Here is a 23,240-nt window from a genome sequence, read left to right as displayed (position 1 = left end):
CAGGGGGCGGGACAACCCCTTCTGTGCAGACGGCCGGACTCCTGGGAAAAAGCAACAAGCCCGACCTGGCGCCTGCTAACCACCTCCACACACAGACCGACAGACGGAGGCCCCCCAGGGCCCTGGCCACGCGGGCCCCCAGCTCTGCTCCCCCCGCCCTCCCCAGCTCCAAACGCAGCTGACGGTGGGGACCAGGATAAGTGCCAGCTCCAAACGTCACCTCCTCAGAGACTCCGTCATCAATTCCTCTAGTAAAACTCAGGGACTCTCTCCTCGGCGGGCCCATAGCACACGGTTCATAACGACTCCAGCGTGGTCCCCGCCTGCCCTGGGTCTCGGTTAGATGTTTACACCACGGCCTCCCCGAGAGATCGTGACTCCTCGAGGCCAGGTCCCCTGACCCATCACCCTGGGTCCCTGGAGCCTGGCGGGCGTGTGCAGCAGGTGCTTAATAAACACCTGCTGGATTAAATTTGTTTAATTGGTAGGGGTGACTAAGAAGTGACTACACGGAGGCTCTTTCTCATGTACATGCACACACACGCACATGCACGCACAAGCACACACACATGCACACACATGCACGCACAAGCACACGCACACACACGCACACACACGCACACGTGGGAGTGTGACCGTATTAAGTAAAACAATTACCGCTGTAACCGTAAACACCCCTAACAAGGGTACGTTCCCACGCTCCCTTCTAGAAAGCACGGCTTCTTGAGTTTACCAAGGCGTCGGCGACTCGGCGACTCACGTGAGCTGTGAGGGTTGTGAGTGGGGTCCGTGCGTTACCACGGAGGGCACGCCAGTCCCGCGCGGGATTGCTCAGGGCACGCGGGCGGCCAGGGGCCTGGGAGCCCTAAGGGATGGCGGCGGCGTCTCTCCGTCCTGAGACCGCACAGGCATTTGGGGAAATAAGTGCAGGACGAAGCCTCGGAGGGCCGGGGGCACAGCGCGACCCGCACACGGGGCATCCACACTTGGTCCTCAGAAGACGACGTCACAAGCCTTCAACCCAAGGTGACAAAGAAATTAATTTATGCATAGGATTGCTGAGTGAAGGTGTATCCATGAGGCAAAAAGCAATGCAGCGCTTCAGTGCTGTACGGCACCTGACTGCCATCCTCCCGGCAGGTACCCGGCAAGGCTGACTTTAGAAGAAAAGGATCTGGACGCAGCTTTTCTCAGTACGTGTGCAGCAGGGTCTCCATAGATTTGTCTCATCTGGGAAACGACTGGCACTAAGGAGAGAGCGGAAGCAAGCAATTTACGCCATCTTCTTCAAAGAGCAGAGGGGCCTCTGCGGTGGGGACCTGCCTCCAAGCCTGCCTGGGCACGCAGGGGCGGAACCTACCAGGCGGTGCTGCCGTGGGCCGCGGGGCCCAGGTGACAGAGCAGCTCCAGGGCGTGTGCAGGGCTCGCTGCATCCTCCGGGGACTCGTGGCCGCCCGGCTCCAGCTCCGCTGGCATCCTCCACACCGCGGCGCACGTCACGACTTTGCCGTCTGCAGCTGAGGGACAAGGGAGACGTGAGCAGAGCGTGGCCGCCCGCCCTGCCGACGGCGCCCGCACACGCAGCCCCGGGCCCGCACCCCTGCCCCTCGGAAGGCCGACCAGGCGGGCGGCTCCAGCCCCTGCTCCCCGGCCCTGTTCCAACACACCATCCTGCTTTAGAAGAAAATCTCATTTCCTCAAAATCGATCTCCTCCCGTGCTTCTCCAACAGTTCTTCAGGAAAGGAGTGAAGTGAAGGTGGGGCGCAGCTCAAGATATAATCACCGCGGGTGCGGCTGGGGTCTAAGAGCGGCATTCGATGGATTTTCCCCGCAAGCTCTGTGAGGGCACCTGGCACAGGGGCTGAGTGCCCTGCGCACGCTGCGTTCACGCGTACGTGCCAAACGGTGTCAGTGGTGGCGCAGGCCCCCGTCCGCTGAGGGGATGGGTGCGGGCCGGATGGCACAGGCTAAGCCCTGGTGGAGGGCAGCCCGGCGCCCGACGGTGACGCGAAGCCACTTTGTGGTCAGAGGCACTGAGCACAGACAGGAGAGGCGGGCCACCTCTTTTCAGGAGCCTGTCTGGCTCTAGGTCTCTGCCCTCTAAACAACTTGTCTTTTTTAAAACAATTTTTCAGTAAGACACAAAATAAGATGAAAAGACAAAACAAAAAGACACAGATTTAACATTACGCGATTAAAAACTGAATCATAAATTCCTAAATGTAAACCCTTTCAAAATTTGCTTTCCATTTAGTTCTAAACGGCATATGTGCTAAACACCTTCCCCTTTAAAAATGGTCTTTAATAAATGATAAAACAATGAACAGGCTTCAGCATTAAATCGTCAATTGGTATCATGTGAAGAATATGAAAGAATTGTAGAAAAAGAAAGAATACCCCAAGAAATAAGGAAAAAAACCCAAAAAAACAAAGGACCTTAGAGTACATTTGAAAGCGTCCCACTTCTCATTAGATACATGGTCCTCCAATGTGAACACCAACTAATCAACCAAGCAATACAGCGGTGACCACAGCGGGCACCACGCCTGGCTCCGCAGGTACTATTGTCATAATACCGTCATCACCCATGATCACATCGCCAGTAGAAGGGTGAGGGTTTCAACCAAGGCTTCCCGGTCCCCGTCTCAGGGCTCAGGCCACGCACCTCACTGGCTCTGAGAGAGTATGGAATTGCAGCGTAAAGAAAAAGGAATCATGTATATTACATATAAACTTAATGTTAACACATCCACCCTTAACCATGAAAAAGTAGTGCACGACAGTTTCTGTCTACGAGAGAAACTGATTTGTTTGCTGAGATTTTCAGTTCCACAGTCTTGCTGTAGAGCCCATGGGATTGGCAGTGGAACTCCTGAAACAGGAGAACAACTAACTGAAGAGAGAGTTGGCAACTTTAAGCCGGAAAGAATAAGCAAATGCCCGAAACATTCACCCAGCAGAGGCACAGATTATACTAATCTCCCTAAATGACAGAAAAGAAATTTCTAATCTGAAAAGTGATGGGACTGAAACCATGAGAACTGAACTGTGGCTGCAGTGCACAGCATGACAGAAGATGACACAGCAGAAGCGGCTACTGCGCGGGGAGCAGCCGGCGCGCGGGGAGCAGCTAGTGCGCAGGGAGCAGCTAGTGCGCGGGAAGCAGCTAGCGTGCGGGAAACTAGTGCGCGGGAGAAGCAACTAGTGGCCGATTTCCCACTGAACAGCTCCTTCTTCTGAGAATTCTGTGCAGGTGTCAGGAAAGTAACTCCTCCTGTAGCTGCCTGCTCACCCAGCAAACATAACTGCCAGTGGGGTGAACAGTTAAATGCTTTCCTCGTGAGAAGAGGAATGAGACGGGAACGCTTTGTGCTACCACCTGTAGCTAATGTTACACCAGAGGTCCTAACTACTTCAGTATGGCAAGAAAAAAAATAAAGATAGGAGAACATGAAAAGAATAAAAATACTGTTACTTGCTAATGATTATATGTATAGAAAACTTAAGAAAATTTACACGTATAGACATTAGAAATAAAACAGGGAATTTAGCAAAATTGCTAGACACAAGGGTGATATATAAAATTCGATTGGTATCTATAGATTAACAACAAAAATTTTAAAAACAAAATTTGAAAAACTATTAATAATCGAATTAAAAAATGAAATATCCAATACTATCTCAAACTAAAGAGGTGCTAAATGAAGAATACTGCTGAGAGAAAGCAAAGGCCTCAGTAAATGGAGGGGCATACCATGTTCAAGGATGGGAAGCTTCACTACTGTAAAGAGCCCTTGAACCCCAAAGTTCTAGATGGCTTTTTTTTTTTCTTTTTTTGTTAGAAATCAACAACCTGATTCTGAAGTCGTAAAACTTACATGGAAACGTGAACCGCCCAAATGGCCAAGACAGTCATGCAGAAGAACAAAACTGGATGGTTTACAATCTGATATTAACTTATTGCTGATACACAGATAGATAAATAGCCCAGAGAAAGAAAATGCAATCCAGAAATAGACCTTACAGAGATGGTCGCCTGATTTACAACAAAATGCCATTTACTGGAGTGGACAAAGGATGGTCTTTTCAATAAAAGATGCTGGATCAATTTTATCAATATATCCACATGAAAAAAACGAGCTGCATTCTACCTCACAACACACCCAAAAACTACCTTCAGATAGACTGAAGATCAAAATGAGAAAGATAAAATCATACAAATCTTTTCTAGACTATATAGTAGAATATCCTCATAACTCTTCAATAAGCAAAGATTTCTTAATCAGGGCAGAAAAAACACTAATCACAAAGGAAAAGACTGATAACACTACTTTATAATTAAGAACGTCTATTCACCAAAAGGCATCGGCCTTCATCAAAATTAAAAACTGCTGCTCTTGGAAAGACACTGCTTTAAAAATGAAGCAAAACTTGAAGAAAATATTCAGAATACATATGTCTGTATCCAGATAAAGGGCTTGTATCCAGAATATATAAAGAACTCCTACAACTTAATAAGACAAATAACCCAGTTTTTAAAAGTGGGCAGAAGACTGAATCAGACATTTCACAAAAGAAAACATATGAACGGTCAACAAGCACCAGAAAAGATGCTCAACATCAACAGTAACTGGAGAAATGCAAAACAAAACCAAAATGAGACACACTACGTACCTGCCAGAACGGCTAACATTTAATGTAAAAAAGATCAACACCACCAAGTACTGGCAAAGATGTGGAGCAACCAGATCCCTCAAACGATTGCTGGAAAGAGCGTAAAACAGTTCGAACACTTTGGCGGTTGGACATCCGCATACCAGGTGACCAGCAATTCCACTCTCAGGAGAGGCTGTCACGACGCGTGGCCTGTTGGTAACGGGCTTTGTGGCCGCTCTCTGACTCCAGCAGTTAAACCTGGCCCCAAAGCAAGAGTGGCCTGGTGATGGTATGTATGTAACTGCCAGAAGCCAGGGGGCAGCAATTAGCCTAATGACCGACCAGGCCAGGTTACCCGCCAAGGAAGGCCAACTGGCCAATAGACAACAGGAGACGGTGCTGCAAGGAGAGAAACAGATGGCCCTCCGACCCAGCCCTGGCTGCCCGTACACGCAGGCAGGAGTCCACACGCCTGCAGAAGGAAACGAGAGTGAGCGAGCAGGAGGCTGAGGGGAGTAACCCACTAAAAGTCGTGACCCTTTACCCAGGCCTGGTCTGAGCCAGTTTCAGTCACGGGACCCACGGTCGGAAATACGGCCGGATGTCCCGCAGTCAGAGCCCCGCAACAGCAGGGCAGGTGTGTACTGAGACGGTTCCCCACGGCTTCGCCCAGGGACCTCGTGCTGCTTACTTGGTGATCACACGCCGGGCCCAGGGCCACACCCTGGCAGTTCAAGGTCCACTGAACCCAAAGCGTCCCATGTCCCCGTGTTACACTGGGGACATTTGGGGGCCAGGCAACAAATGGACAAAGCCAGGTCTCAGCAGACCCAGTGGGCCTGAAGACCCACCCGGACATGTGTCATTTCCATGGACCTGACATGGCAGTGGGTAGAACACTCACCGCCCCGTGGCCTGTGCGGTCAGGGGGTGGAAGCCTCAGAAAGTGCCCTCCCACCCCATCAAAGGGCAGCAGAGACATGCGCCAACTTTAAGGATCCAGGGCGTGGAGCGCCGGGGCCCTGTTTAATCCACTCTCTGGCCTCTGCAGAAAGCCCGTGGGCCCTGGCGGGCAAGCGCAGACGGCCACCAGCCCAGCGACGGGGGAGCCCTACCTGCTCACGGCTTCCCTCGGCCTCAGGGACAGGACCTGTGGACGCTGCCCCGAACGCTCTCTCCTGCCCCAGAGAACAAAGAGGCCTGGGAACCGCCTGCGCCTCGGTGAGGAGGAACCTGGGTGTTTCACCAGAGCTGCGCTGGTGCCCCGCTCGCTCCACTCTCCACGCCCGGAAACGCTGGGCCCGCACAGCCACGAGGGGGCGCGGCGGCCGCCTGCCGGCGGGGTAAGGGCCAGAGGGCTCTCAGCAAGGTCGGGCTGGGATGCCTGTTTGGGGGACCTGCTGGTGTGGAAGATGGTGGCAGGAACGGCAGAGCATCGGCTTCACGGAGGGACCCCAGGCTTCCGGCGAGTCACATGCCTTTTGGAAAACTGCTCCGACTGTGTTTCTGGGCCCTGATGGATGGACCGCGGGGCACCAACTGACCGAGCATCACTCCTGCAAGAGCTCAGTCATACCCACCAGGGCACAGGGCCAGGCAGGCCCCGAGGGCACAGACCACAGAACACACATGCCCCGCCAGCGCCCACCTGCGTCCACACCGATGGCCAACTGGCTGCAGGGGGAGAAAGAGCCTGAGCGGGCTTACAGAAGGGTGGGCTTGGGCGGGCACAGCCCACTATGGGCAGTGGCTACAAAGCAGCTGCCCTCAGGGCAGCTGGGAAAACAATGGTGGGCGTGGGCGACACACAGAGCCGCCCTGCCCCTCCTCTCTGTGTGCACCCGAGGCCAGAGGCCAACCCGTCAGAAGCCCCCAAGAGAATGACTGGAAGACCCTGAGGCGTGGAGCCGAGTCCAACACAGACGCTGCCCACGAGGATGCAAAACACGATCAAATGGTTAAGTAATACAAGGTCAAGATCGGCAAGTGCTCTGAGAGATCCAGGTGAGGTGCTAAAGGAAGGAGACGCCTTCCCTGAGGGGGGAGGGGACCAAAGGAAAGGGTGTTGGGAAGAGGAGCTACTTGGCCTCAGCCCCAAGGAGGGTTTGGGCACATGGAAATGGACACAGAGGCGTTCTGAAGCAGGATTAAGGGCCCAGGGACCTCGGAGGATGGAGAATGGCCAACGGTTCTACTTAGGATACGGTAAAGGTGAATTAAAGCTGGGAGAAATGAGGTTTGAAGCCCTCTGAGGGCCAGACCAGGAAGGCCCTTGAGGACAGATGAGGAGTGTGGAGGATCTGCTCCAGACACCGGGTGGAGGCTGGCAGTTCTGAATCGGGACACAAGCGCCTGGCAGAAAGCAGGAATTCAGTCAGTGCAAGGTACAAGGTGAGTCCGAAGCCCCTCACTGGAAAATGTACACGCTAGGAGTTATCCTGAGGAAGACCAGAAAGTTACCGAGTTCGGTGCCCACGGGAGGTGCCTGCCAACATCACCTACCCTAGAAATGGGCAAACCTGCAAAACACGCTGCATCAGAGTGTGCCTTTGCTCCTAGGAATACGGTAGGCGTTATCAGAAACTCTCCAAATGCTCAGAGGCAGATGAAATGGAAGGTAAACAGTACTAAATGAGAAACACTGGAGGTATACCCATCGAGACATGCAAATTGGCTCTGAAACTCTAAGGATTTCCATATCTATATGAATCTCAACAGCATTCAACACACATCCACCAGCTATCAAAGAAACTAAGGTGGTTTTAAGAAGGAAAACGCGATCTTTAGAAGGAAAATGCTGTAATAACCACTGAGGCATTCTTCTTTTATCTCTGTTTTCAAAGCTATCCTCAACTTAGGACCTGCAATGTAACTGCCCGAACTACTGCTCCGGTGACCAGGAGCCCCCAGAGGGCAGGGCCTGCCTCCGAACAAGCCCAGCCTTCACACAGCAGATTCAGACCCCAGGACATCCGCGGGAAGGGAACTCCGCACCATGCCTGTGCATCCTACAGATGAGGAAACCGAGGCCTCCGGGACCTAACTGCCCTCCCCTGGCTCACACGGCTCATAAGCACCAGAGTCAGAAATAAGATGAAGCCTCCTGGGTCCAGAACAGCCCACCGCTCTGAAAGGGAAAATACGAGCCGTGCCTTAAAGGCCAATTTGATGCCAGTCTATCTTTTACACGTAACACACGAGCTAAAGGCACTTAGTGAGATAAAAAGATAATCGGGCAAACGAGTGGAAAAGGCGTACTTGAGGCTGCCCAGTGAGCCCACGCAGCGTGCAGACTGCTGCAGGGATGTCGAGTCCAGGGCTCAGGGGACTCAGAGGAGATCAGAGCCTTTGTAAGCCTCAGCAGCCGCGCCGGTCGGCTCGGCTCCAGGGCTAGCGGTGCCTGGCTGGGGACACAGTCTGATCCCCAGCTGGAGGGGAGGGGCTGCCGCAGGTGCTGCAGCTCGGAATCCCAGGCTCTCTTCAGAGACTTCATTCGGCTCTGAGTCTGACACAGGCTGAGCAGGGTGAACGAGGCAGAATCCAGCTCCACGAGGCAAGCGAGCAACCGCGGGACCAGGCATAACTCGGCCTGCCCGCCAGTGAGCCCGGAGACGCGCCCCAAGGCCCGCCTGTAACAGCCTCAGCCTTCTAGGTGCTTGAGGAGAGAGTGCTGCATGAACTGCATGAACTACACCGCCCGGCGGCGCAGGAAGGCGCCTGCAGTGAGGGACAGAGGAGAGAGAGGTGCCTCACCCCAGCACTAGTGCAGGAGCCCCTCGCAGGGGAGGCGCCATCGCAGGGACAGGACGGGGAGGGGGCACTGGCCGCGAGCTCCACAGACGGGGTGGGCCCAGGAAGGAAGCACGCCAGCCCGGGGGCTCCGGCCTCGGAGAAAAGAGAGAGGAGATCTGGGCGGGTCCTCAAGCGCCCCTGACCTGTGTGACCGGCCGACTCGGGTCTGGGTGGAGCCTGCCCTGAGTCCCCACGGTGAAGAGTCACAGCCGCTCACTCGGTTCCTGAGACAGTTCACAGCCCAGGGCCCCTGCCTTTAGGGAAACCCAGGTCCCCCTGGGGAAAGACCCGATAGCACAGCCACGAGAATATACTGTAAGTTTTCCTCAAAGCCTCCCCCCAAAGAAGCCAGGCGCCTTCCAGGACAGCTGTGCCACGAGGAAAGGGCCCCGTGAGAGCTGACGGAGCCCCCAGGCTCAGCACACCCCCCGTCTAGCCGTCAGACCTATGGGGTGGCGGCCAAGGCCCCCTGCGAAGGGCCAGCGGGCCCAGCTCCTGAAGGTGTACTGGGGAAGGCCGGGGCAGGACCCCCACACAGCACCCACCCCAGGGGCAGCGGAGCCAGTGGTGAGACGTCCCCACCCATCAAAACAGGAGCCAGAGGCAGCATCACACACGGGCGTCCGAGAGCCCAGATGGCCCTGACCTTGGGAAAGAGCTGGCACACGGAGCATGCTCCCGTCCCCACCAAACCCACAGGGCACCTGCGAGGAGGCAGCAGATGCCAGGACGGTGGCAGTGGATTGTCACAAAGCTCATCGGGCAGGTGACGCCAACTGCAGCCGCGATTCCGGTGTGCTGCCGTCACGGAGGCAAGACGACGCAGCCTCGGCTTCAGACTCGGGTATCGATGGAGGGTTTCTGCTCACAAGAGCAGCTTGGAAGGGTCACCAGCAGCCAGGCCCCATCGCCAGCAAAGACAGCGGCTCCCGGCCCCGGCACGGCCGCACCTGCTCTCGGGTCCTGAACCCACCGGAACTTCCTCTGGGGTGTGCACGCCCTGCCCGCCAGCCCAGTCGGGCCCGCCGCCTGTTTCTGCATGGCCCACGAGCTGAGGATGGGTTTGCATTTTAAAAGGGACACAAAGGGAGACAGGAAGAGCCTGAGAAAGGTCCGCACGGCCCACAAAGCTGGAAGGGTCACTACCGTGCCCCCATCTCAGCTGCGCGGGCGCCGGCCACAGCCTGCTCTGCGACAAACACGCAGCTCCTCTGGCACCCTCCCGTTGGCCTGCCCGTTCGGGGGTCTGGGGGCACTGCAGGGGGAAGTCTTCTGCAAGGGGTCCCGTGAGTGGTGCGGTGCCAGGGTGTCCAGGGAGCTCGACCCTGAGTGGGCCAGAACCCTCGTCCCCCTGGGGCCCTGCTGTCTCCGCCTGGTAATGACCTTTCAACAGCCTCCCAGCCCAGAGCCCAGAGCCCTGAGCCCAGAGCCCCGGCGGCCCACCCAGCTCTGGAAGGCCTCACACCCAGGCCAGCCTTCTGGTTCCTCCCTCAGGCCCCTGTGTGGCCCCTGCACCAGCCAGGACGGAACCAAGTGGGCACAAAGGCACAGGTTCCCACTCACGGCCCTCGTCCCAGAGCTCCAGCACAGCCCTGCCCTCCCGGCTCTGCTGGGACCACCCGCCCCATTACTCCTGCGACCACCAGAGACATTCACACCTGTGGCCCCAGCGCTGTCCAGACTCCCCCAGTCTCTCTGGCAGGCCCTGCGGGCGGCGCTGGGGCCACCACCGCCAGCCTCCTCCGAGTGACCGCAGGAACGCGCCCAGGCCACCTGCCTCTCGCCCTGCAGCCCCTGCCCACAGACCGCGCACTGGCGCCCGGCAGGGAGCAGGTCGGCCAGGCCCACCCTCCCTGACCGCCGACCCTGCGGCTGGGCCGGCTGCTCCCGCAGAGGCCTCTCCCTGCCCACCTCTAAGGGGGCACCGGCTCTCCCTCCAGCGGGCCAGCGTCAGACCACGGAGGGTCTGCCCGTCTCGGAAACCCGACTTGTACAGACTCGGCTCCTTCCAGGGACCGCGCGCCCCAAAGCTGTGGCTGTGTGCCTGGGCCAGCGCCCTAAGAACTGCCGGCGCAGGGGGTCCTTGGGTTTAACCTTGACCCCCGACTGCAAACGCTCTGCCGTCAGAGCCTACGGACGGTCGCGGCTGTGGCGCAGGCGCCCGGCAGGGGTGCGCTCTGACGGGCTGGGGACAGGGCCAGCTGGCTGCGCGATGCCGTTGCCCGGGGAGCGGCCACTGAAGGGTGTGCCCCTCCGCAGGCGCGGGGGCCCAGCTGGTGCCCATCACTGCTGTCGGGGTGGTGGGCCGGAGCCAGCGCCAGAAGCCTGGTCCTCCCACTGACAAGCAGGCCGATCTGGCGGCCTGGCTAAAGAGCACAGCATCCCACACCCACCCAATAAAGTGTGGAGCGGAGAGGAAGAACCATCTCAGGGACGCGCTCTTAGGAGACAATCCCCGCCAACTAGAAATGAGAGCGGAATGATAATCCTTTTTCCTTTTTCTTATTGTAAGTGCTCCTCTTTCCTCTCTTTATTCTACTTAAAATGGCTCAAGATGCAGGAAGTGAAGCGGGGGATTCTGAAACACAAAAGTAAAAGACTCATTTAAAACATGTCTGCCTGATCATCAATCTTTTTTAAATGAACTGGCCACTATTTGGAAATTCTGGATCTTTCCACAAAACACACACACACAAAAGCTGCTTGGAAGGCTTGACAACATCTTACACATTTACAGCACTTTCCACGGGACAATCTCCAAGCGCTCAGATCTTTACAAATCCCGAAGGCGGCTGAAGTTGGTCTAACTGTGCCATTTTCATGTGCTGGAAAGCTCCTGAAAGGGAGGGCTGGGAAGCGGGCGGGTGGCGGGTGTGTACGCGGTGGACCCCCAATAATGTTCCCTCCTGGCACCTGGCCGGCACCCCACAACCCAGCTGCTGGACGAGGGGTAACGCGACAGAGAAACAAACGGCTGGAGCTGACAGACCCCAGTCCACCAACACGGTCTTGGGCAACGGGTCTGCAAGCTCCCGCATCAGCCCTCGCTCTCCCTCCGCCTCGCCCACCCTGTGCCCGAGGGTCGGTCATCCGCAACAGCTCCTTCCTGCCCTGCCTGCCTCCTTCCTCCACCCCGTCCTCCTCCCCCTCCCCTCCTCTCCCTCCCCCTCTCCCTCCTCCTCCTCGGTTTCCCGGCTTCCCCTTCTCCCGCTCCTCGGCGTGTGGCATCTTCAATCAGTGCTGCACATGGGAACCTGGGTCCTCCCCTGGAGCATCCTTCATGGCTGGGGGAGCCACCACGAGTGGTGAGTAAAAGCGATGCCTGTCACCTCTGGGCAGGAGCTCTGTCCCCTGTACTGCAGGTGACACTCAGGTGGTGGCTTCCCTCGGCCTCGGCAGCAGGATGAGGAGACAGGAGCAGGGCCCAGCCAACCTGCAGGGACATTCACTGGAGCACAGGCGGCAGGAGGGAGGGAGAGAAAGGCAGCAAAGGGGGCGGGGGATGCAGCGGGACTCGAGGGCAGGAGCCCCTGCAATTCAGCCATGGAGGGACCAAGGAGCTGTGAAGGCCGTGGGAAAATCCCCAGCAACCCAGCACTTCTTCCAGAAGAAAAGCTCAAGCAAGAACAAAAGATGAGTAGGCACAGGTTTTCAATACAGCTTTGTTTGTAAGAGAAAAACACTGAAAATAAATGTCCACCAAAGGGGAACTGGTTACATACAAGAGCCACTTCATACCACCACTGAAAATGACCGAGAGGTGCACCCGCTCTCAGCTCTCTCGCCCCTGAACCCAGCGCCCGGGCACCAGGAAGCCAAGCAGCCACGTCGAGAGGCCACGCAGATGTTGCAGCCGCTCTGCTCAGTGCTCCCGGCCGAGGGCCAGTGTCAACCACTGCACGTGGGAGCAGATGGGCCTCGCGAGGACCCCAGCGCCATCCCTCCAGAAGCTCCAGGCGAACCCCAAGGGCATGTCGTAACTGCTGTCATCAGGTACACCTGTGTGTGAAGTCCACGTGCACCACTGACCCTGAAAACACTTCACCTGACACAGTTTCCACTCATCTCCATGGCAGAGCTGGATCTCAGAAAGCCCCAGGACAGGCGCACAGGAGGAGGGTGGTCCAGGAGGCCTTCCTGCCGGGGGCGTCCTGGGAACGTGGGAACACCAGGTGAGAGTCTGGAGCTCGGTCTGGAGCTGCCGTGGCTGTCAAGCTTCCAGGCGTGTCCTCTGAGAGGTCTTGTACTTTCACCTCACGGAGTGGGAAGCCCGTTCGTCAGCGCACGGTAAAGGCAGTGTGCTCTGGAGGGCAGGGGTGCCCTGCGTCGGCTCGCGGCCCCCAGGGCCCCTCGCAGGGCACAGGCACCACGTCCGTGTGCCCAGCAGCCCCACAACGGCTCACCCATCTCACATGCAGAGAGGAAACCAAAGCTCAGAGAGGGGTAGCCAGCCCAGGACACGGCCGAGGACACGGCCAAGGACACGGCAGCAGGCAGGAGCAGACGGACCGCAGGCCTGATTCCAGAACAAAGCTCCCGACACCAGGCACTGGGCCTGCTGAAGAGACACAGAGCTGCTTCCACGAAACGCAGTACACGTGGGCGGGGTGTCTAGGTAACGCCTGTCTTCCCAACACGAGAGACTTGCCCGGCACATGGCACATGCTCGACGGTACTTGCTGGGTGGATGGACCGAGGGATGGATGGACGGGTGGACGTGTGCTCTGGTGCCCGTCCCGCGTGCGACCCACCCACCCATTCACTGTGTGCCCATCATCAGCCAGGCTCCCTGGTCTCCTAAGAGGAAGAGAAGACCAGGAAGGCCCTTCCCGCAGGGACAGCTCCAATCCGTCTCCTGCTCATGCCGGCTGCACCCACCTGCCCCAGCCTCGAGGTCAGGGCCACTCCTGAGACTGTTAGTCTCCTTTTCCCAGGAGTTGTCCCTGTGAAATCCTGGACACACAGTCTGTGCGGTTTAAGGACAGGACCTCGCTGGCCCCTAGAAGACCAGCAGCGTCCCCACCCAGGCTTTCTAACGCGCTGGGGCTGTCCCCCCACCACCTGCAATGTGGGTTAGAGAGAGGATCTTGGGATGTGAGTCTGGACAGGAGGAGCGGTGCTGGGGGAAGGGAGTCCGCAGGAGAAGCGGGCCACGCGTGACCCGGATCCCTCACTGGAAACCAGGGACGTTCTTTTCCAAATGCTCTTCTACTCCAACTAAGGGACACAGAGGTCCCCTAAACTACAGACCACTATCTCACCCCAAAACAGAAAAGGAATTCAAACACTGAATTTGAAGCAGATTTGGGGACCCTTTAGTAGTTTCAGGAATTTTCATTAAAGTTACCGAACTCCTCCAAAAGTTACCATGGGATAAACAGACAGATGACCATGAAACACCACATGTTACAGCTGAAAAAAGGTTTTCCAATACTGGTCTGCTAGGGTGTTTGGAAAATTCTTTTGTTTCTTTGACTGGCAGTTATCGAGCAAATTACAGTCATTAATGATGCAGGAATACTACTATAAAAAACAATACAATTACAAAGCCAGGCCACTGCTGTGGTCCTCGGAAGAACACGTGCTGACTGGAGTCATCGCTGGGCAACAGGACCTGCCTCCCCTCCCTCCCTCCCTCGGGCTCCTCAAGGGTCACTCCTGGACCCATCAGCCAGTGCCGGGGCGGCAGACGCTTGACTCGAGTCCCAAGGCGCAGATCCCAGTGGACAGGACCGACCCTTCACCATCTCGGAGAAAAGCTTCCACTGAAGACAGGGTCAGACGCTGCAGGATGGCGGAGACACACCCACCTTGGGAGCCCAATCTCTAAAAACAGACGCATCTTACTCAATACACACGACGCAGGGCCCCGCACTTACGGAACGTCTATGGGGAGGGGGCTTCTCAAAGGAGGGTCCAGGGCCTTCAGTTGGCCGTCCTCTCACAGGACGAGAGTGGCAGAGGGGTGGCGGGGAGGGACTCTCTCCAAATTGCACAGAGCGCGGCGTCACCTTGGCGCCACCCTCTGCGCAGGCTGGACGTCCCCCCCAGGCCACCGCGCCCCGCCACGCGGGCGGGAAGGCAGCCACCCTGCTGAGGTCACGGGGCTTCCCCCGGCCCCTCCCCAACCACCATCTCCCCCGATTAAAGGCAGCCCTCCAAACTCGCGCCTCTCACACACTGCCCCGCTTCTGCAGTTTCAGCTGCCCACCTGCTCTCTCCTGCAGCAGGGCTGGCTGGGCGGGGCGACAGGGGACAGCCCCTCTGCTGCCCTCCCCCCGCCCCTCTGCTGCCCTCCCCCGCCCCTCTGCTGCCCTCCCCCCTGGCCCTCTGCTGCCCTCCCCCCGCCCCTCTGCTGCCCTCCCCCCGCCTCCGCGTGCCCACTGCTTTGCCTCTCTTCTCTGCCACTCCTCTGCCACTCTTGCCTTCTAGGTGGGTTACGTCCCAGACTGGAGTTTTAAACCAAAGAACGCCAGCCTCAGAGTGGCCTTTCCCTCCGTGCAGGAGCGGGTTGACAAAACCCAGAGGTGACGCCTCCACAACCAACGGCAGGAACCGGGGCGGGCAGGAACCGGGGCGGGAGACGCAGGGCCCAGGAGGCGGGCGAGGCCCACGGGCGGCCCTGGGTCCTCGCCTCCCCGGCCTGGGCGCTTGGTGTAACAGGGAAGAACCCTCTGTCTTCTACCACAAGTTCATCATTAAAGGGCTGCTGCCTATGAGCTTAAATGACCCATGATGGCCCACCTCTGGGGCCCTGCCTCCCAGGCAGTGAGCGTTAAGCTAAAATACCCCTGTCCAGCTCCCAGGAAGCATCCTGCCCAGGCCCCGGTGAACGACGGCAGGAGCGAGAAAGTAACACCTCCCCTCCGGAGGCCGACGGGAACCAGGAAGTGTCCGACTTCACTCCCTCCCCTGCAGTATAAAAGGAGCCTGAACTCTAACGCAGGCAGGATGGATCTTTGGGGTATGAGCCCACCGTCTTCTCGGGTCGCTGGCTTGCCGAACAAAGCCGTTACTCCTTGCCCCGGTCCCTCACCTCTCGGCCACAGGCCTGTTGTGTGGCGAGCAGAGCGAGCTTGGGCTCTGTCACGGGCGGCACAGGAACCAGCCCGCCAGCTCCCCACCCTCACCGCCGCCTCAGCTTCCCCATCCCCGGCCGGCAGGCGCTGCAGGCCCAGGGCCCGCCCCCAGCCCAGGGCCGGGGCCTCAGCCCTGAACCCGCAGAGGTGCCCACCGCGCCCAGTGCTCACGGGCAGCCCCACTGACCGGACGCGGGGCACACTTCCCGTCCAGCGCCGAACCCGCACCCCTCGTCACCCAGGTGCCCAGGCGCCCCATCTCCACCAACAGCACTAGTGTCGCTGCTCCTCTGACCCCAGGCATCAGGGCATCCAGAACCCCCAGCTGGCACCGCCAGCAGCTCTCGCAGGACGGCCCCCAAGTCCTCCCGCGGCGCCGCACTCCGCCCCAGCTCTGCCCCGCCCCCGCCCCACAGCCCTGGCCCCCGAAGGCACAGGCCCGTCCCCGGGGGCAGGCCGCAAGCACCTGTGCTCCCTCAAGCCCCGCACGCGCTGCGCAAGCAGCAGCAGCTGGATACATACCCGCGGAAAGGATGGATGGGCGAGCCGCCCCTCCCCTGCCCTTGGCCACACGTCCCACTGTCCTCAGAGCTGGGCCTGCAGGGCCCGCCAGCCTCCCGCCTCACAAGGCAGCCGGCTACTTCCCACTCCCGGCACGGCCGGCCTGGCCTCCGCGCTGTCTGCACCTGGACATGCGGACACTGCCTGGGTCAGGCCCACGGCAGCCCCTGGAGTGGGATTCTCCCAGATCTCTGCACAGTGCACACGTGTGGCACGCACACACGCACACACGCACGCTCTCCCCTCTCCTGCCCCAACCCAAACCACACCCTCCCTCATTTTAACTCGCCCGCGTGCCGCTCTTCTCCACTAGGGTCTGCACCTGCTTCCCTGTGCGGCGGTCTTCCTCATGCGTCCGGCCCAGCGCCGCACCCACAGGCCTAGGCCAGGGCCAGCAGGTGGAAACAGCCCAGGACAGTGCCGAGCGGTCATCATCGTGTCGTATAAAGCACTTGAAAGATGGTGAGAGACGCAAAACCCTTCTTTAAATGCAAAAGGATACAAAATGATGACCCCTTATAGTAAAGATGCTATTTCGCCGCTAACACGTGGTAGGGAATCAGGTACAGAGGGCTGTGATTTGGAAAGTTAAAAGTTCCCAGGGACCTAAAACACAGTCAAGAGAAAATCTTTTCCCCTAAGACGGGGCCACAGCAATCAATTCCGGCTGAACCTCTTTAGGAACATTTCCTAAAGGTTATTAATTCCGACTCAGGCTTTATCACAGCTCTTGCCATCTGGCCATCCGTACTGAATTTAAGGTGCCCCAGGGTTTGCCAAGGAGGAAGGTGATGGGTGCAGGGGCAAAACAGGACCCAGGGAAAGCGGGGATGGAAAGAGGACAAAATGCAGGCACAGGACGCCTGGGAGGCAGAGCCCACGTCCCCGGTCCTGCTGGGACCGACCAGGCTGATGGCCACTGGACCACGTGTGTCTGCTTCTCTAAGCAAGAGGGAGGCGGAGAAAGGCCGTCTCATCTCCTAGGGCTACAGGCCAGGCCGGGGAGCAGGGAAGCAGCCACGGCTGTTGAACCTCTCCACGCGCGGGGAGGCGGCCCTCGGCTCTCTGATCAGCAGGGAAAACAGGCTTGAACTTCGGCTTCTGCTCGAGCTCCCGAGATTCCGCAGCTCCGGCTTCGATGAGGACAACGGCCCTGAAACCCGGTGTCCACACTGAGGAACGAGCTCCTGCTGGGTCTGAGCACCAGTGCCCGCAGCGGCGGGGACGGCGGGGGACACAACTCAGGGAACAGTCACAGTCGCACCCAGCGTCACTACACAGACACTTGGAGGTCAAGAATTCAATTTTTCTGTAATTAGGATTCACATCGAGGCAAAATGGGATGCCGTCTTATGTGAATAGCACACAGTTCATTACATACCCGAATGCCTTCTCTGTATCAGATTCTGCTAGGCACTGAAGATTTATCATTTATAACCCATCTGCTTTCAAAAGGATCTAGGAAAGATGGCTACTTGCTAAATGCATGATGATATAGATCAAAATAATATTATAAAAAAGATGTATTTTTAAAATAGCTTTATCTAAATACAATGCATACTTCCATTAAGACAAGAGGTTTAAAAACAACCAGCATGAATGCATATTCAGTGGGCAACATGTTGAAAACGCATGTGGGAAGATACCACGAGGGGATGTGGGTGAGCAGCTGGGCCAGGTCCTGTCCACAGCCTCTCTTTTAATCCGTACGACAGACCTGCCGGTTATTATCTTTTTGTATCATGGCATTATTAACATTTTACAAACAGCAAAACCAAAGTTCTTAAGTATCAACCATTTCCCAGACTTCCTTGGCGAGAACACAATTGGATATTATCACGCGGGACAGTTGGTGCGGCCACGTACCCAGAGCCGAGGGCACACAACTGGTAAGGGCACAGTCAGGAACCAGACAGATCTCTGCCCGACTCCAAAGCCGTCTGTCCCTTGTCTTGCGGCCACCCCAGGGGCACCGCCCGGGCACCCACTGCTGGACAAGGCGGTGGCCTTGGGCCCACTGTGTCCTGCTCTCTGAACAAGGTCTTAGCTACCTGCTAAAACCGCTCAGGGATGGCTCAAAACTCCTGCCGCCTGGCCCTACTGCGAAGTATTCTGGTTCCAGGCAAGGCCGAGGACTGAGACCTGCAAGGGGAACTTGGGGGATCCTGACGTCCGGCCAGGCTGACAAAGATCGCGGGCCTAACATGACCGGGATGCTCCTCACACCACCACGATGGTGATGAACGGAGCTTTCCTTTACAGCTGGCTACTGTGAGACCCACCTCAAGCATCTCTCTCGTCACCACAACGATCTTGACAAGTAGGTGTGTTATGCCTCCTTTACAAATAGCGATTCAAAGCCTCAGAGAACCCGAGAAACTTCCCCAAGGTCACACAGCCTCGTGGAGGGCTGGGATTCAAACCCAGGTTCATCTGATGCTGCCAACACCACCCAGGCTCCTGTGATGAACAGATAACAACCTCCAAAAAGGCCTCAGCTGCATCATGGCGACTTCTGCCAAGATGATGCCAACAGTGGGGACAGATTAAAGTCGTGCCTATTTCTTTATACCAGATGACTATAGACTACAAGTTTGTGTCCCGCCCACCCCCCTCCAAATTCGATGTCGAAATCCTAACCCCCAATGCAATGGTATCAGGAGGCGGGGCCTTTGGGAGGTGGTCAGGTCATGAGCGGAGCCTCGTGATGGGGTCCGTGTCCTTGTAAAAGACACCACGGACCCCTTCACCATCTGAGGACACCGTCTATGGATGAGGAAGCAGGTCCTCACCAGACATGGAATCTCTCAGGCCCAAGGCCTGACCTCGGGCCTCCAGCCTCCAGAACCGTGAGAAATAAATGTCTGTTGTTTATAAGCCTCCCAATCTACAGTATTTATATAGCTGCCCCAATGGGTTAAGACAAGGATTCAACTCTTACCAAACGTCAATATAATAAAATTTGAGGCAGAGATGGGAGGGGAAATGTTTTGCAAAAAAAACTAAAACTGAATATAAACCTTAATGGCTAAATCTAGAAAAATATAGCCATTAATAGGACAAAATAACCCACAAGACTCTCGTTTTTCACATTAAACAAGATTAGCCATTCTAAACCAATTATATAAAAACTTTCAGTTCAATGCAGGCTTCCAGGTGAATAAAAAAACGTATTCTTCCTCCACTGTATGAGTTTTCCTGAGTCCTGTGCCCTCCTTTCTCAGCACTTCTTTTGTTTCCTTTCATTCCATCACAGAACAATCTTTGAGAAATTACCACATCACGAATCTACAGACTCATGACATGATTTGCTGAATGACTTTAGCCCAGAACATTCTGATACACATAGAGCCTCGCCACCAGCCCCCAGCGCCACCCGCCAGGCCACTCCAACGAGAATTCCCAGGGCCGTTCAGCAGACGCTGGGAAAAGGGCGTCGTGCCCTGGGTCAGAGGCCTCCTCCGAGGTGTCCATGGTGAGGGCGGGCCTTCAGAGTGCTTGGTGACAGGGGTGGAATCGCCCCACAGCCATGCAGCGCCCAACGAGCAGGGCCCCGGCTAGACGGGAAGTGGCCCCGGCTCCTCCCTCTCAGCAACGCTGCACGCTCCACGGTGAGCCATCGGCTCCCGCCTGGGGTCCTGCCACCTGGACACCCACTTGGGCTCCGAGAAGAGCAGCAGAAAGCCTGGTCCGTGGGCACCTCCTGGACTGGTCACCACGTGCACTGCTGCTCTACCACCTCTGCGGGCCCTCTCACACCCCAGACACTCACTGCCCCTTCCTCCTGGGTTTACAGCAAAGCGCGGCCCTCACAGGTGTTAGAACAGGTGTCTCCAGGCAGTGGGTCAACTTTGCTATCGGCTCCAGGTAAGAGCTACCCACGCCACGAGAAATCAGTTGTTACTCTAGGCAGTGGTCAGGTCACGGGCAGCTTTATCACAGGCGACTCTGACTCTGCCCAGACCCCACCCTTCTGATGTCTCCAGAGCTCCTGCAACGTGGTGGGAAGTTAACAGAAACCACACAGAGCGCTCGGTAAGATGTTTCTTCTTTGAATTTAATCAGATGCAATAGTGGCTATTTGAACATCACAGACTCCAAGCAGAGAGAGGCCACCCTGTCAGCCAGGCCAGCAGCTGTGGTCTTGGCCACTCTACACACAGGCATACTATAGTGCTATATATATGTGTACATATATATATATACACACACACATACACACACACACACATACATACATATATGAAAAATGGGCTCTGTGTCTTTAAAAAAGAAAAGTTTGGAAATGCCTGCTCAAGACTAGCTGTGACGGTTTCACTGGCGGCTGGCGAGTGGGACAGAGCCCAGTCTTTCTAACGTCAAGTGACACCTGCTTCCCTGCATCTACCAGTCAGGCTCTCCCTGTGTCCTGGGAGGAAAAATTAATCCGAAGGGACTGACGGCTTCCAAAGTCATCCCGATACGACCTAGGGTCTTACGGTCTTGGCCGTGTCTGCAAACTGGCTCTGTGCTAAGGACCCTCCCGCCACTGTTCAAGGGCTGTGACGCGTACTCTGCGTCCTCCGCAGAGCTGCGCACCCTTCAATCTGCTCTACGGGGGGCACACTCGGGGGTCAGGCTGCTCCATCCCATCACTAGCAGTGGAGATGGGGCTAGCGCCCCAGGGGGAGAGAGGAGCCCACAAACGCACCCCCCCCACCCCGACCACGGTGAGAGGGACGGCCCCGCCCCCGTGCAGGACAGCCTCAAACCCGGTGCCAGCCGCTCCCTCCCCCGCTGCATCCGGACCTTCCCTCCGGAGTCGGGAAGGGAAACCCTGCGGGCCTCACGAGCCCTCGTCGGCATCGTCCCCAGGCACATGGCCACGGAGCTCTGCCCTGTCCTGAATCCTCTCCCCGTCCTGAATCTTCTCCCCATGAAGCTACGCGAGCCTCCGCCTTCCCCACAGGGCGCTGCCCGCGGTCCTGCCGCGTGGCTCTGGTTCCACGGGCTCTTCTGACAACTCCGAGACCCAGCGCCACAGGCACAGGGAGCTCACGGAGCTTCTCCTTGCACGTGCAGCTCCTTTTCCAGGAACAGAGCCCAAAGACATATTCGCTTCTTTTCCCCAGTGGGCAAAGCATACTGCTAGCTTTACCCAACAGCCCACTTACAAACACCATTTGTGCACAGGCTTTCAATTTCAGAAACGGAAATGTTCTCTCCCTCTCCCCCTGTCTCTCTCTGTCTCTGTCTCACTCTCTCTCTCACACACACACACACACACACACACACACACACACACACACACAGAGCGGTTGCAGCCCAGCTCTTCTCTGGTTTTGCCAAATCACGAAAGACGTCCTGAGGGCTTACAGGAAATCTTACGTGTCCCTGAGATGTCACTCAGTGAGCAGGGGCCAAAAGGACGTGGGCCCCAGCTCAGTCCAGCTCTGACTGGGGGTGATCCTGGCGCCCCTCAGGTGCTCGGGGCTCGAGTCCCACAAACACACAACGGAACGGTCAGACGGATGGTCCCCATGGCACCTAGAAAGCCTGCCCGGGCGTCACCAACGGGCGAGGGCTGCGTCCCCCCCTCACGCTCTGATGAGTGTTCTAACCACTTCCCACGGGTCAAGGTCAAGTGGACTCTGTGAACTCACCCGACGCCCTGTCACAGCCCCCGCCTGCCAACACCAAGCTCCATCGAAGAAAGAATCACTCAAGAGACAAAAACAGGAAGCTGCATGTCACCCACTTATGTCAGGAGTAAGGTAGAGAGTCCCTGCATACAAGCACCTGGTGCTCCGACGGTGTGTTTGTAAGCCAGGTGTCACCAGGGCATACCTCCCGTGCAAACACCTGCTCCACAGGTCACAGCGCTGAGCGAGCAAACAAAGCCTACGAGCCCGTAGTTGGTGGCAATATGAGCCCGTAGTTGGTGGCAACTCCTGCCGTCGCCCCGGAACATCCTCCTGATTATCCTTCATCACGAGATCCTGGTCTCCAGCGGCACACTTGAGTTTTCAAACAGTGGAAAACCTCCGAGTCCATCCTGATGAATGAGAAGGGCAACTCGGCAGCACAAGACCGCGAGGAGCCAGGAATCCCATACAAGGTCTGGAGAGAGACAGTCTGAGAGGGCAGGGAAGCTGACTTAATCGTAAAGCAATTTCTGTCGGGTTCCCACAGCATTCGGGGTGCGGTGGTTTCCTGGGACAAGCAGAGGTCAGAACCCCTCGGGATGAGCGGCTTCTACTCTGTTTAAGATGATACATTACCTCGTTTTTTAAGCACCACTTCTGGGATCAGCAACTCGGTTCCTAGCAAGATGCAGTGGACGCGATGGAGACACGGCCCCTTTCTCAACAGGCAGAGGCGCGTCACTCAGACTCGCCCACGGATGGCCAAGGGGCGGCCACTTGGATGCGGGGACCCTCCTGACCAGGCCTCTGGGTCCGGGCACACGCTCACTCCTTCCAGCTGGGCCAGCTCGTTTCCGAGTGATTCGTAATCACCCTGAGGCTCACGACGCCCTGCAGACCCTCGAGCGAACACACCCGAACCCTGTTAGCTTAAAAACCAAACAACTCTTGGGAAAGTATTTCTGGCCACATTATATTGGTTTGACAATTCACACCTATCACTTTCAGTTCAAAGACTGGCCAAATGTAAGCTCAGAGTGATACAGTAAGATGGTTAGACAACAACGAAGTTACAAGCGGCAAAGAATGATGAACGATCTGAAATCTTCGGATACTCAAATTCACCATTTAAAGTATCTTGGGCGTTGGATGTGGCGGGCGCTTCCACGAGGAGCACGAGGGAATAAAGACAAAGGCAGACGCTCAGTCGGAACCCCTGACTCTGAGCCAAGGGAGGGGGAGGAGGGAGAGAGGCAGCCGCCGAGGAGCTACCAAGACCCGCACGGAGCTCGGAGGGCGGGGAGGCGGCCAGGAGTGACAGAGCAGAACCCAGGAGGACTTCCTAACAGGGCTCCTGAGTCCACACGGGCTGCGCGGGCCCTCTGGGTGAAAAGGAAAGGAAAAACCCCTGCACAGAATAACCCCACGGTGACTCGAGGGGGATTCTGGATCCAGGCACTCAGAAACGTCTTGGCACACGGCAAAAGAAACTAATTTCCCTGAACTCGATCAGCCGGAGTCCAACTC

The 23,240-nt window shown here is 56.9% G+C and overlaps 1 protein-coding gene across 6 annotated transcripts in view; it reads right to left on the bottom strand.

Moving 5' to 3' along the window:
* EIPR1 (EARP complex and GARP complex interacting protein 1) overlaps nt 1-23,240 on the bottom strand; it is an 88,850-nt gene that overhangs the window by 33,096 nt on the left and 32,514 nt on the right. For 4 of the 6 annotated variants that reach the window (XM_059942302.1, XM_059942303.1, XM_059942304.1 and 1 more), the window contains one exon: nt 1,361-1,517. The exons of 1 other annotated variant lie outside the window; for it this stretch is intronic. In XM_059942302.1, the coding sequence (XP_059798285.1) occupies nt 1,361-1,517 (157 nt within the window). Of the gene's footprint in view, nt 1-1,360; nt 1,518-15,193; nt 15,244-23,240 lie in introns of those variants that run through there. One more of the 6 variants, XM_059942305.1, reaches the window with a different exon arrangement.

This window comes from Balaenoptera ricei, chromosome 13 (assembly GCF_028023285.1).
Source record: "Balaenoptera ricei isolate mBalRic1 chromosome 13, mBalRic1.hap2, whole genome shotgun sequence".
Lineage (NCBI taxonomy): Eukaryota > Metazoa > Chordata > Mammalia > Artiodactyla > Balaenopteridae > Balaenoptera > Balaenoptera ricei.
The sequence above is the reverse complement of the archived record's forward strand: the minus strand, read 5'-3'. Positions and strand labels throughout refer to the sequence as shown.